Here is a 15,555-nt window from a genome sequence, read left to right as displayed (position 1 = left end):
AGCATAGCTGACAAAAGAAGCATAAAATTGGCCTTCTTTAGACTAGTGGAGTATCTGGAGCATCAGCATTTGTGGGTTTCGATTACAGGCTCAAAATGGCCAGAAACAAAGGACTTTCTTCTGAAACTCATCAGTCTATTCTTGTTCTGAGAACTGAAGGCTATTCCATGCGAGAAATTGCCAAGAAACTGAAGATCTCGTACAACGCTGTGTACTACTCCCTTCACAGAACAGCGCAAACTGGCTCTAACCAGAATAGAAAGAGGAGTGGGAGGCCCAGGTGCACAACTAAGCAAGGGAACAAGTACATTAGAGTGTCTAGTTTGAGAAACAGACACCTCACAAGTCCTCAACTGGCAGCTTCATTAAATAGTACCTGCAAAACACCAGTCTCAATGTCAACAGTGAAGATTTGACTCCAGGATGCTGGTCTTCTAGGCAGAGTTGCAAAGAAAAAGCCATATCTCAGACTGGCCAATAAAAAGAAAAGATTAAAATGGGCAACAAAACACAGATATTGGACAGAGGAAGGTTGGAAAAAAAGTATTATGGACAGACAAATCTAAGGTTGAGGTGTTCGGATCCCAAAGTAGAAGCGTCCGACTCATTGTAGAAGAACTCATCGTCCATTTTGAGGTGAGTAATCCCAGTTCTGATGTCCAGAAGCTCTATTCGGTCATAAGAGACAGTAGCAGCAACATTATGTACAAAATAAGTTATGAACAATGTGAAAAACACAAAACAAAATAGCATGGTTGGTTAAGAGCCCATAATTCTAAATAATTCACTGAGTGTCACCAGCAAAGCACCCCCACATCATCACACCTCCTCCTCCATGCTTCACGGTGGGAACCATACATGGAGAGATCATCTGTTCACCTACCCTGCGTCTCACAAAGACGCAGGTTGGAACCAAAAATCTCAATTTTGGACTCATCAGACCAAATGACAGATTTCCACCAGTCTAATGTCCATTGCTCGTGTTTCTTGGTCCAAGCAAGTCTCTTCTTATTATTGGTGTCCTTCAGTAGTAGTTTCTTTGCAGCTATTCGACCATGAAGGCCTGATTCACGCAGTCTCCTCTGAACAGTTTAGGTTGAGATGTGTCTGTTACTTGAACTCTGTGAAGCATTTATTTGGGCAGCAATCTACGTAAATCTAATGAACTTATCCTCTGCAGCAGAGGTAACTCTGCGTCATTCTTTCCTGTGGCGGTCCTCATGAGAGCCAGTTTCATCATAGCGCTGGATGGTTTATGCGACTGCACTTGAAGAAACTTTAAAAGTTCTTGAAATTCTCCAGATTGACTGACTTTCATATCTTAAAGTAATGACGGACTGTCACTTCTCTTTGCTTATTTGAGCTGTTGAAGTTAGTTGAGAGAATGCCAAGAGTGTGCAAAGCTGTCAGCAAGGCAAAGGGTGGCTACTTTGAAGAATCTCAAATATAACGTTTATTTTTATTTTTTTTTAAACACTTTTTGGGTTACAACATGATTCCATATGTAATTTTTCATAGTTTTAATGTATTCACTATCATTATACAATGTAGAATGAGTAGGTGTGTCCAAGCTTTCGACTGTGTGTGTGTGTGTGTGTGTGTGTGTGTGTGTGTGTGTGTGTGTGTGTGTGTGTGTATAGTCTTTACCCATTGATCCTGCATGTCTCAGCCATCTTCTGTTTGGAGGCCAGGTCAGCTGGAAGGCGTATCAGGAGGGATAGGAGACGACCATAACCCCAGCTGAAGAAATGGGAGTGCCATCTCGGTTGTCCGTCTGTGGTCAGTGTGTCGCTCTTTTGAGGTGCATCGTGGGTAAGGGCCAGCCCCAGCCAATCCTGTCGCAGAGCCTCTGGTTGGAGGAGGGACCCAAGGAACGACAGTCTAAGGGAGAGAAACAGAACAGCATGGTGTTCATTAGGTACCAAATCGAAGAATGTCATGAAGTACAGAGGGATAACCTGGATTTGAGTAGTTTCTCTTGCAAAACGTTATAAAATGGTTCCCGTTGTGTACCCTAATGAACACGACCTGGATGTATTCATATTGATGGGCTGTGATACATTAACTCTTTAAATGGAGAGAAAGATCTATAAAAACATTGTACTTCATTGTGTAGTGTAAACCTACCTTTGTTCCTCGGCCCGTGATTGGACAAGGTTGTCTAGGTAAGCCAGGAAGTGGCTATGTTTGGCCATGGCTGTGACGTCAGAGGGGAGGATTGTGGGATAGAACTGGGTGAAGGAGCGAACTGCTAACTCTCCATGTTTCTCATACAACCTACACAAAGAGGAGAGGAAGGTGATTTAGAGAACGTTATCATGAACTACAGACGAGTGAGACAGACATTATGATGCTCAGTAGGCTTAACCCTCCCTGCTGTGTTCCGGTCCAATTCGACCATTTTTTTTATTGATTTTTTTATTTTACCTTTATTTAACTAGGAACCGTGGGTTAACTGCCTTGTTCAGGGGCAGAACGACAGATTATTTTTACCTTGTCAGCTGGGGGATTCGATCTTGCAACCTTTCGGTTACAAGTCCAACGCTCTAACCACTAGTCTACCCTGCTGCCCTAAATTTACCAGTTTTCTCTCTTAAAAATGTAGTTTATTTAATCTGATTGTTATAAGGTTCCATGACTTTGTCCATACAGGGCATCTGAATACACAAAATACATTTTGATGAATTTCATATTACATTTTGGGTGTTTATTCAACTTTTGTACACCTGTGGCGCTCCTGGTCAAAAATAACCGGTCATTAGAAATTAATGGGTAAGACTACAATTAGTGTACAAAATTTAGTTCAGGCATATGCCTATTCATCAGATGGACACACTTCCTCTCCTAGACCCCCACATGCATGTGTGTTTGAGCACACACACACACACACACACACCTTCTTGGCTTCCATGGCAACCCCCACGGGGAACCACACCCGTTGGAATTCTCACAAACAATCGCAATATTGTTTCAATAATATATAGAACTCTTCTCTCAGCTCTGGTATACAAAGCTTTTTTGAGGCCTTGCTCACAATTCATTCTGTGGCGACACAAAGACCAAACGATATACTGTATGTGAGGCTCTTGATCATATCTTTGATCATGACACTGGTGAGGAGGAGAGAGTGCTTGTTAAACTTTGACACAAAGTAGTCTGTGATAAATAGCCCACTATGTTTCATCTGAGTATTTGTTACAGTCAAAATAATCCATACATTATGCTTTTTTTTTAAACTCAAAAACGAGTAGTATGAGCTCAGGTCAATGAGGCCTTCAGGCCATAAATAGCAAATAGAAGTTCAAAACTTGCAATGTTCAAAACAACTTAAGTTTATAAAAAGATCTAACACAACATTAGGTGATAATATGAATTATGGATTTATAATCAGCTATAATGGGGCGGTCATTATGGACAGAGATCACAGAATTAATTAACATGAAACAAACACAAGAGGAGTGTTACGGGGAGGAGGAGAGGTGAGGGAGAGAGAGGAGAGGGGGAGGAGGGAGGAGAGAGTAGAGGGAAAGAGGGGAGAGAGTAGAGATGGGAGGGAGGAGAAAGAGAGGGAGGGAGGGGAGACGGGGAGGAGGAGAGGTGAGGGAGAGAGAGGAGAGGGGCTTATCTACCTGTGCAGGTGAGCGAGGAGCATCGGAGCGCTCCAGGGTTGTAGTTCTCTGAGACAGCGTAGAGATTTGAGCAGGTCTCCTTTCTGGATCACCTCTACCACCTTACTGGACTGGGTTAGTTCTGGCAGGGGAGAAAAGCCCTTTAATAGTGAATGTTTGTGTGTGTGTGTGTGTTTCATAGAACCTGTCCATGGTACACACCTAGCATGGCCTCCATGAAGGAGATGTGGACCTCAGGCTGGTCCCTGTAGCCGAGTAGACACATCCTCCTCACCCGCTCCTGGTCCAGAAGGAAGAAGAACCGTCTCAAGAATGCATTGACCCCTACTACACCCCTCTCTTTCTGGACAACAGGGTCCCCAAAATAACCCAGCTCCAGGTACAGAGTGGCCAGCTGGGTAAGGTGAGCCTGGAGGTCTGGGGGAGAGGTTTGGGGGACCACACCCTCAGGTTCTCTTCAGTGGAGGCCTCGTCAGGTCTGTGATGGTCCTGAGCCTCCGTCTGGTCCTCTCGTCCTCCATGTTGTTGTGGGGAATCCTCTCCTCTCTTCCCTTCCTCCTGGCCCTCAGGAGAGCTCGAGGGGATCTCAGACTGAACGTTCTCTGGACGGTTGTCTGCAGCATCTTCTGTCTCCTCCTCCTCACCAGCTGGACTCTGCTTTCCCAGACCTCGATCCAGCTCAGGACCTAGAACCCTCTCCAACACAGGGATCCACTCCTGTAGAGTTTCTTTGAGACAGGCTGGGTCCCACAGAACCAAGGGATCCTGGATCTGAGAGCTAAGATGGGTACAATACATGGAAAATTAAAAAACCACGGTTCACTTAAAAGGTATTATAAATCAGACTAGCTATACATCTTTGATTTGGCAAGTCAGTTTTAAGAACTAATTCTCCTTTACAATGACAGCGTGGCAAGTCAGTTTTAAGAACTAATTCTCCTTTACAATGACAGCGTACCGGGGAACAGTGGGTTAACTGCCTTGTTCAGGGGAACAGTGGGTTAAACTGCCTTGTTCAGGGGAACAGTGGGTTAAACTGCCTTGTTCAGGGGAACAGTGGGTTAACTGCCTTGTTCAGGGGAACAGTGGGTTAAACTGCCTTGTTCCGGGGAACAGTGGGTTAAACTGCCTTGTTCCGGGGAACAGTGGGTTAAACTGCCTTGTTCCGGGGAACAGTGGGTTAAACTGCCTTGTTCCGGGGAACAGTGGGTTAAACTGCCTTGTTCCGGGGAACAGTGGGGTTAACTGCCTTGTTCCGGGGAACAGTGGGGTTAACTGCCTTGTTCCAGGGAACAGTGGGTTAACTGCCTTGTTCCGGGGAACAGTGGGGTAACTGCCTTGTTCCGGGGAACAGTGGGGTTAACTGCCTTGTTCCGGGGAACAGTGGGGTTAACTGCCTTGTTCCGGGGAACAGTGGGGTTAACTGCCTTGTTCCGGGGAACAGTGGGGTTAACTGCCTTGTTCCGGGGAACAGTGGGGTTAACTGCCTTGTTCCGGGGAACAGTGGGGTTAACTGCCTTGTTCCGGGGAACAGTGGGGTTAACTGCCTTGTTCCGGGGAACAGTGGGGTTAACTGCCTTGTTCCGGGGAACAGTGGGGTTAACTGCCTTGTTCCGGGGAACAGTGGGGTTAACTGCCTTGTTAACTGCCTTGTTCAGGGGCAGAACAACAGATTTCTACCTTGTCAACTCGGGGATTCGATCTAGCAACCTTTCGGTTACTGGTCCAACGCTCTGACCACTAGGCCACCAGCTGTCCTAGAGGGGTATAGGGTTGCCATGTGCTAAAGGGGTATGTATCTAGGGTTGCCATGTCCTAGAGGGGTATGTATCTAGTGTTACCATGTCCTAGAGGGGTATAGGGTTACCATGTCCTAGAGGGGTATGCATCTAGAGTTACCATGTCCTAGAGGGGTATGTATCTAGGGTTGCCATGTCCTAGAGGGGTATAGGGTTGCCATGTCCTAGAGGGGTATGTATCTAGTGTTACCATGTCCTAGAGGGGTATAGGGTTGCCATGTCCTAGAGGGGTATGTATCTAGTGTTACCATGTCCTAGAGGGGTATGTATCTAGTGTTACCATGTCCTAGAGGGGTATGTATCTAGTGTTACCATGTCCTAGTGGGGTATAGGGTTACCATGTCCTAGAGGGGTATGTATCTAGTGTTACCATGTCCTAGTGGGGTATAGGGTTACCATGTCCTAGTGGGGTATAGGGTTACCATGTCCTAGAGGGGTATGTCTCTAGGGTTGCCATGTCCTAGAGGGGTATGTATCTAGTGTTACCATGTCCTAGAGGAGTATGTATCTAGTGTTACCATGTCCTAGAGGGGTATGTATCTAGTGTTACCATGTCCTAGAGGGGTATAGGGTTACCATGTTAGAGGGGTATGTATCTAGTGTTACCATGTCCTAGAGGAGTATGTATCTAGTGTTACCATGTCCTATAGGGGTATGTATCTAGTGTTACCATGTTCTAGAGGGGTATGTATCTAGTGTTACCATGTCCTAGAAGGGTATGTATCTAGTGTTACCATGTCCTAGAGGGGTATAGGGTTGCCATGTCCTAGAGGGGTATGTATCTAGTGTTACCATGTCCTAGAGGGGTATGTATCTAGTGTTACCATGTCCTAGTGGGGTATGTATCTAGTGTTACCATGTCCTAGAGGGGTATGTATCTAGGGTTACCATGTCCTAGAGGGGTATGTATCTAGTGTTACCATGTCCTAGAGGGGTATGTATCTAGTGTTACCATGTCCTAGTGGGGTATAGGGTTACCATGTCCTAGTGGGGTATAGGGTTACCATGTCCTAGAGGGGTATGTATCTAGTGTTACCATGTCCTAGAGGGGTATGTATCTAGGGTTACCATGTCCTAGAGGGGTATGTATCTAGTGTTACCATGTCCTAGAGGGGTATGTATCTAGGGTTACCATGTCCTAGAGGGGTATGTATCTAGTGTTACCATGTCCTAGAGGGGTATGTATCTAGGGTTACCATGTCCTAGAGGGGTATGTATCTAGTGTTACCATGTCCTAGAGGGGTATGTATCTAGGATTACCATGTCCTAGAGGGGTATAGGGTTACCATGTCCTAGAGGGGTATGTATCTAGTGTTGCTCTGTGCTGTACAGTCTTGTATAATAAACAGGGTTGTAGTAGTGTTGCTCTGTACTGTACAGTCTTGTATAATAAACAGGGTTGTAGTAGTGTTGCTCTGTACTGTACAGTCTTGTATAATAAACAGGGTTGTAGTAGTGTTGCTCTGTACTGTACAGTCTTGTATAATAAACAGGGTTGTAGTAGTGTTGCTCTGTGCTGTACAGTCTTGTATAATAAACAGGGTTGTAGTAGTGTTGCTCTGTACTGTACAGTCTTGTATAATAAACAGGGTTGTAGTAGTGTTGCTCTGTGCTGTACAGTCTTGTATAATAAACAGGGTTGTAGTAGTGTTGCTCTGTGCTGTACAGTCTTGTATAATAAACAGGGTTGTAGTAGTGTTGCTCTGTACTGTACAGTCTTGTATAATAAACAGGGTTGTAGTAGTGTCGCTCTGTACTGTACAGTCTTGTATAATAAACAGGGTTGTAGTAGTGTCGCTCTGTACTGTACAGTCTTGTATAATAAACAGGGTTGTAGTAGTGTCGCTCTGTGCTGTACAGTCTTGTATAATAAACAGGGTTGTAGTAGTGTTGCTCTGTACTGTACAGTCTTGTATAATAAACAGGGTTGTAGTAGTGTTGCTCTGTACTGTACAGTCTTGTATAATAAACAGGGTTGTAGTAGTGTTGCTCTGTACTGTACAGTCTTGTATAATAAACAGGGTTGTAGTAGTGTCGCTCTGTGCTGTACAGTCTTGTATAATAAACAGGGTTGTAGTAGTGTTGCTCTGTACTGTACAGTCTTGTATAATAAACAGGGTTGTAGTAGTGTTGCTCTGTACAGTCTTGTATAATAAACAGGGTTGTAGTAGTGTTGCTCTGTACTGTACAGTCTTGTATAATAAACAGGGTTGTAGTAGTGTTGCTCTGTACTGTACAGTCTTGTATAATAAACAGGGTTGTAGTAGTGTTGCTCTGTACAGTCTTGTATAATAAACAGGGTTGTAGTAGTGTTGCTCTGTGCTGTACAGTCTTGTATAATAAACAGGGTTGTAGTAGTGTTGCTCTGTACTGTACAGTCTTGTATAATAAACAGGGTTGTAGTAGTGTTGCTCTGTGCTGTACAGTCTTGTATAATAAACAGGGTTGTAGTAGTGTTGCTCTGTGCTGTACAGTCTTGTATAATAAACAGGGTTGTAGTAGTGTTGCTCTGTACTGTACAGTCTTGTATAATAAACAGGGTTGTAGTAGTGTTGCTCTGTACTGTACAGTCTTGTATAATAAACAGGGTTGTAGTAGTGTTGCTCTGTACTGTACAGTCTTGTATAATAAACAGGGTTGTAGTAGTGTTGCTCTGTACTGTACAGTCTTGTATAATAAACAGGGTTGTAGTAGTGTCGCTCTGTACTGTACAGTCTTGTATAATAAACAGGGTTGTAGTAGTGTTGCTCTGTGCTGTACAGTCTTGTATAATAAACAGGGTTGTAGTAGTGTTGCTCTGTACAGTCTTGTATAATAAACAGGGTTGTAGTAGTGTTGCTCTGTGCTGTACAGTCTTGTATAATAAACAGGGTTGTAGTAGTGTTGCTCTGTACTGTACAGTCTTGTATAATAAACAGGGTTGTAGTAGTGTCGCTCTGTACTGTACAGTCTTGTATAATAAACAGGGTTGTAGTAGTGTTGCTCTGTGCTGTACAGTCTTGTATAATAAACAGGGTTGTAGTAGTGTTGCTCTGTACAGTCTTGTATAATAAACAGGGTTGTAGTAGTGTCGCTCTGTGCTGTACAGTCTTGTATAATAAACAGGGTTGTAGTAGTGTTGCTCTGTACTGTACAGTCTTGTATAATAAACAGGGTTGTAGTAGTGTTGCTCTGTACTGTACAGTCTTGTATAATAAACAGGGTTGTAGTAGTGTTGCTCTGTACAGTCTTGTATAATAAACAGGGTTGTAGTAGTGTTGCTCTGTACAGTCTTGTATAATAAACAGGGTTGTAGTAGTGTTGCTCTGTACTGTACAGTCTTGTATAATAAACAGGGTTGTAGTAGTGTTGCTCTGTACTGTACAGTCTTGTATAATAAACAGGGTTGTAGTAGTGTTGCTCTGTACTGTACAGTCTTGTATAATAAACAGGGTTGTAGTAGTGTTGCTCTGTACAGTCTTGTATAATAAACAGGGTTGTAGTAGTGTTGCTCTGTACTGTACAGTCTTGTATAATAAACAGGGTTGTAGTAGTGTTGCTCTGTACTGTACAGTCTTGTATAATAAACAGGGTTGTAGTAGTGTTGCTCTGTACTGTACAGTCTTGTATAATAAACAGGGTTGTAGTAGTGTTGCTCTGTACAGTCTTGTATAATAAACAGGGTTGTAGTAGTGTTGCTCTGTACAGTCTTGTATAATAAACAGGGTTGTAGTAGTGTTGCTCTGTACTGTACAGTCTTGTATAATAAACAGGGTTGTAGTAGTGTCGCTCTGTACTGTACAGTCTTGTATAATAAACAGGGTTGTAGTAGTGTTGCTCTGTGCTGTACAGTCTTGTATAATAAACAGGGTTGTAGTAGTGTTGCTCTGTACAGTCTTGTATAATAAACAGGGTTGTAGTAGTGTCGCTCTGTGCTGTACAGTCTTGTATAATAAACAGGGTTGTAGTAGTGTTGCTCTGTACTGTACAGTCTTGTATAATAAACAGGGTTGTAGTAGTGTTGCTCTGTACTGTACAGTCTTGTATAATAAACAGGGTTGTAGTAGTGTTGCTCTGTACAGTCTTGTATAATAAACAGGGTTGTAGTAGTGTTGCTCTGTACAGTCTTGTATAATAAACAGGGTTGTAGTAGTGTTGCTCTGTACTGTACAGTCTTGTATAATAAACAGGGTTGTAGTAGTGTTGCTCTGTACTGTACAGTCTTGTATAATAAACAGGGTTGTAGTAGTGTTGCTCTGTACTGTACAGTCTTGTATAATAAACAGGGTTGTAGTAGTGTTGCTCTGTACTGTACAGTCTTGTATAATAAACAGGGTTGTAGTAGTGTTGCTCTGTACAGTCTTGTATAATAAACAGGGTTGTAGTAGTGTTGCTCTGTACAGTCTTGTATAATAAACAGGGTTGTAGTAGTGTTGCTCTGTACTGTACAGTCTTGTATAATAAACAGGGTTGTAGTAGTGTTGCTCTGTACTGTACAGTCTTGTATAATAAACAGGGTTGTAGTAGTGTTGCTCTGTACTGTACAGTCTTGTATAATAAACAGGGTTGTAGTAGTGTTGCTCTGTACTGTACAGTCTTGTATAATAAACAGGGTTGTAGTAGTGTTGCTCTGTACTGTACAGTCTTGTATAATAAACAGGGTTGTAGTAGTGTTGCTCTGTACTGTACAGTCTTGTATAATAAACAGGGTTGTAGTAGTGTTGCTCTGTACAGTCTTGTATAATAAACAGGGTTGTAGTAGTGTTGCTCTGTACTGTACAGTCTTGTATAATAAACAGGGTTGTAGTAGTGTTGCTCTGTACTGTACAGTCTTGTATAATAAACAGGGTTGTAGTAGTGTTGCTCTGTACTGTACAGTCTTGTATAATAAACAGGGTTGTAGTAGTGTTGCTCTGTACAGTCTTGTATAATAAACAGGGTTGTAGTAGTGTTGCTCTGTACTGTACAGTCTTGTATAATAAACAGGGTTGTAGTAGTGTTGCTCTGTACTGTACAGTCTTGTATAATAAACAGGGTTGTAGTAGTGTTGCTCTGTACAGTCTTGTATAATAAACAGGGTTGTAGTAGTGTTGCTCTGTACTGTACAGTCTTGTATAATAAACAGGGTTGTAGTAGTGTTGCTCTGTACAGTCTTGTATAATAAACAGGGTTGTAGTAGTGTTGCTCTGTACTGTACAGTCTTGTATAATAAACAGGGTTGTAGTAGTGTTGCTCTGTGCTGTACAGTCTTGTATAATAAACAGGGTTGTAGTAGTGTTGCTCTGTGCTGTACAGTCTTGTATAATAAACAGGGTTGTAGTAGTGTTGCTCTGTACTGTACAGTCTTGTATAATAAACAGGGTTGTAGTAGTGTTGCTCTGTTACTCACATCCCTTTCTCTGTAGCTGTTATCAGGTCCTGTTGATCCGTCTCTGCATTTCCTTGGTCCAGACACTCTCTGAGTAAAACACAACACAAGGGAAAATAAGGGGGGGGGGGGGGGGGACGACAATCATTTGGTCTGGCAGCAGGTCCATTTCATTGCTTTGAAAATTACGACAGCTTCCTACTGCACGGACATCGCTAAAGCTGTCCAAGACAGACTATAGACTATAGAATCAATAGTATATAGAATCGATAGTATGGATTAGAACAAGAAGAAAAAAAAGCAAGCCAATATCTCAACTCACTCGTGGTCACCGTCCTCTGGGAACGGTACAGTGGTAGCTACAGCCTCCACATGTCCTTGACCCCCGTCCTTAGGGTCAGGGGGACGTGGCCAGAGGTCAGAGTTCATCTGGAGAGTGTTGATCTTCTCGGTAGTCTTCTTCACAAAACTGGAGACACTGAGGAAAAGACACACAGGACAGTTAGAATCTCGGCTGTAGTAGAAAGCTCTGCTGTGACACCCACTCTGACATGCCACCGTCCTCTGGTCTAAAGTAGTGCCTTTATCTACGGAGTACGGAGTCGCTTATGACATAGACCCAGTAAACATTTTAGAAAGGAAAATATATATATAGCTCTTTATCTTCGTGCTGTTGTCCTGTCCCCAGTAATGTAGGTACCATGTTGTGTTGCTATCATGCTGTGTTGTCATGTTGTGTTGCTATCATGTTGTTGTCATGTTGTGTTGCTATCATGCTGTGTTGTCATGTTGTGTTGCTATCATGTTGTTGTCATGTTGTGTTGCTATCATGTTGTTGTCATGTTGTGTTGCTATCATGCTGTGTTGTCATGTTGTGTTGCTATCATGTTGTTGTCATGTTGTGTTGCTATCATGCTGTGTTGTCATGTTGTGTTGCTACCATGTTGTTGTCATGTTGTGTTGCTACCATGATGTGTTGTCATGTTGTGTTGCTATCATGTTGTTGTCATGTTGTGTTGCTACCATGCTGTTGTCATGTTGTGATGCTACCATGCTGTTGTCATGTTGTGTTGCTACCATGCTGTTGTCATGTTGTGTTTCTACCATGTTGTTGTCATGTTGTGTTGCTACCATTTTGTTGTCATGTTGTGTTGCTACCATTTTGTTGTCATGTTGTGTTGCTACCATTTTGTGTTGCTACCATGTTGTTGCCATGTTGTGTTTCTACCTTGTTGTTGTCGTCATGTTGTGTTGCTACCATGTTGTTGTCATGTTGTGTTGCTACCATGTTGTTGTCATGTTGTGTTGCTACCATGTTGTTGTCATGTTGCTACCATGTTGTTGTCATGTTGTGATGCTACCATGTTGAGGTCATGTTGTGTTGCTACCATGTTGTTGCCATGTTGTGTTGCTACCATGTTGTTGTCATGTTGTGATGCTACCATGTTGAGGTCATGTTGTGATGCTACCATGTTGTTGCCATGTTGTGTTGCTACCATGTTGTTGCCATGTGTTGCTACCATGTTGGTGCCATGTTGTGTTGCTACCATGTTGTTGCCATGTTGTGTTGCTACCATGTTGTTGCCATGTTGTGTTGCTACCATGTTGTTGTCATGTTGTGTTGCTACCATGTTGTTGTCATGTTGTGATGCTACCATGTTGTTGTCATGTTGTGATGCTACCATGTTGAGGTCATGTTGTGATGCTACCATGTTGTTGCCATGTTGTGTTGCTACCATGTTGTTGCCATGTTGTGTTGCTACCATGTTGTTGTCATGTTGTGTTGCTACCATGTTAGTTGTCAGGTTGTGTTGCTACCATGTTGTTGTCATGTTGTGATGCTACCATGTTGTTGTCATGTTGTGATGCTACCATGTTGTTGTCATGTTGTGTTGCGACCATTCTGTGTTGTCATGTGTTGCTGACTTGCTATGTTGTCGTCTTAGGTCTCCTATGTAGTGTTGTGTTGTCTCTCTTGTTGTGATGTGTGTTGTGTCCTATATTTTAATCCCAGGCCCTCGTCCCCGCAGGAGGCCTTTTGGTAGGCCGCTATTATAAATAACAATTTGTTCTTAACTGACTTGCCTGGTTAAATAAATGTTAAATAAAACAAATGAAAAACATCTTGACATTACCTGACCACAAGACATGGCAACACTGTTTAGAAAAAGGACCCTGGTACAGTCAGTGACACAGTCACATGTGACTAAGACCAGAGGAACGGTCAACACTACAGACACTAAGACCAGAGGAACGGTCAACACTACAGACACTAAGACCAGAGGAACGGTCAACACTACAGACACTAAGACCAGAGGAACGGTCAACACTACAGACACTAAGACCAGAGTAACGGTCGTAACTACAGACACTAAGACCAGAGGAACGGTCAACACTACAGACACCAAGACCAGAGGAACGGTCAACACTACCTCAGTCACATGTAACTACAGACACTAAGACCAGAGGAACGGTCAACACTACAGACACTAAGACCAGACTTACGGTCGTAACTACAGACACTAAGACCAGAGTAACGGTCAACACTACAGAAACTAAGACCAGAGCAACGGTCAACACTACAGACACCAAGACCAGAGTAACGGTCAACACTACAGACACTAAGACCAGAGGAACGGTCGTAACTACAGACACCAAGACCAGAGGAACGGTCAACACTACAGACACTAAGACCAGAGCAACGGTCAACACTACAGACACTAAGACCAGAGGAACGTTCAACACTACAGACACTAAGACCAGAGGAACGGTCAACAATACAGACACTAAGACCAGAGGAACGGTCAACACGACAGACACCAAGACCAGAGTAACGGTCAACACTACAGACACAAAGACCAGAGTAACGGTCAACACTACAGACACAAAGACCAGAGTAACGGTCAACACTACAGACACTAAGACCAGAGTAACGGTCAACACTACAGCCACTAAGACCAGAGGAACGGTCAACACTACAGACACTAAGACCAGAGGAACGGTTAACACTACAGACACTAAGACCAGAGGAACGGTCAACACTACCTCAGTCACATGTAACTACAGACACTAAGACCAGAGTAACGGTCAACACTACAGACACTAAGACCAGAGGAACGGTCGTAACTACAGACACTAAGACCAGAGGAACGGTCAACACGACAGACACCAAGACCAGAGGAACGGTCAACAATACAGACACTAAGACCAGAGGAACGGTCAACACTACAGACACTAAGACCAGAGGAACGGTCAACACTACAGACACTAAGACCAGAGTAACGGTCAACACTACAGACACTAAGACCAGAGTAACGGTCAACACTACAGACACTAAGACCAGAGTAACGGTCAACACTACAGGCACTAAGACCAGAGTAACGGTCAACACTACAGACACCAAGACCAGAGTAACGGTCAACACTACAGACACCAAGACCAGAGGAACGGTCAACACTACAGGCACTAAGACCAGAGTAACGGTCAACACCACGTCAGTCACATGTAACTACAGACACTAAGACCAGAGGAACGGTCAACACTACAGGCACTAAGACCAGAGTAACGGTCAACACCACGTCAGTCACATGTAACTACAGACACTAAGACCAGAGGAACGGTCAACACTACAGACACTAAGACCAGAGGAACGGTCGTAACTACAGACACCAAGACCAGAGGAACGTTCAACACTACAGACACTAAGACCAGAGGAACGGTCAACACTACAGACACTAAGACCAGAGTAACGGTCAACACTACAGACACTAAGACCAGAGGAACGGTCAACACTACAGACACTAAGACCAGAGGAACGGTCAACACGACAGACACCAAGACCAGAGGAACGGTCAACACTACAGACACAAAGACCAGAGTAACGGTCAACACTACAGACACTAAGACCAGAGGAACGGTCAACACTACAGCCACTAAGACCAGAGGAACGGTCAACACTACAGACACTAAGACCAGAGGAACGGTTAACACTACAGACACTAAGACCAGAGGAACGGTCAACACTACCTCAGTCACATGTAACTACAGACACTAAGACCAGAGTAACGGTCAACACTACAGACACTAAGACCAGAGGAACGGTCGTAACTACAGACACTAAGACCAGCGGAACGGTCAACACGACAGACACCAAGACCAGAGGAACGGTCAACACTACAGACACTAAGACCAGAGGAACGGTCAACACTACAGACACTAAGACCAGAGGAACGGTCAACACTACAGACACTAAGACCAGAGTAACGGTCAACACTACAGACACTAAGACCAGAGTAACGGTCAACACTACAGACACTAAGACCAGAGTAACGGTCAACACTACAGGCACTAAGACCAGAGTAACGGTCAACACTACAGACACCAAGACCAGAGTAACGGTCAACACTACAGACACTAAGACCAGAGGAACGGTCAACACTACAGGCACTAAGACCAGAGTAACGGTCAACACCACGTCAGTCACATGTAACTACAGACACTAAGACCAGAGGAACGGTCAACACTACAGACACTAAGACCAGAGGAACGGTCAACACTACAGACACCAAGACCAGAGTAACGGTCAACACTACAGACACCAAGACCAGAGGAACGGTCAACACTACAGACACTAAGACCAGAGAAACGGTCAACACTACAGACACTAAGACCAGAGGAACGGTCAAACACTACAGACACTAAGACCAGAGGAACGGTCAACACTACCTCAGTCACATGTAACTACAGACACTAAGACCAGAGGAACAGTCAACACTATACA

At 43.7% G+C, this 15,555-nt stretch overlaps 1 protein-coding gene across 1 annotated transcript in view; it reads right to left on the bottom strand.

The window, feature by feature from the left end:
* The window catches only part of LOC135532204 (BLOC-2 complex member HPS5-like), a 49,944-nt gene that overhangs the window by 8,697 nt on the left and 25,692 nt on the right, over positions 1-15,555 (bottom strand). The window contains 7 exon segments of the mRNA XM_064959806.1: positions 1,648-1,881; positions 2,128-2,277; positions 3,630-3,750; positions 3,831-4,055; positions 4,058-4,407; positions 10,797-10,865; positions 11,098-11,253. Coding sequence (XP_064815878.1) covers positions 1,648-1,881; positions 2,128-2,277; positions 3,630-3,750; positions 3,831-4,055; positions 4,058-4,407; positions 10,797-10,865; positions 11,098-11,253 — 1,305 coding nt within the window.

This window comes from Oncorhynchus masou, unplaced genomic scaffold, assembly GCF_036934945.1.
Source record: "Oncorhynchus masou masou isolate Uvic2021 unplaced genomic scaffold, UVic_Omas_1.1 unplaced_scaffold_1767, whole genome shotgun sequence".
In the NCBI taxonomy this organism is placed as follows: Eukaryota; Metazoa; Chordata; class Actinopteri; order Salmoniformes; family Salmonidae; genus Oncorhynchus; species Oncorhynchus masou.
This window is presented reverse-complemented; position numbering and strand designations above follow the sequence as displayed.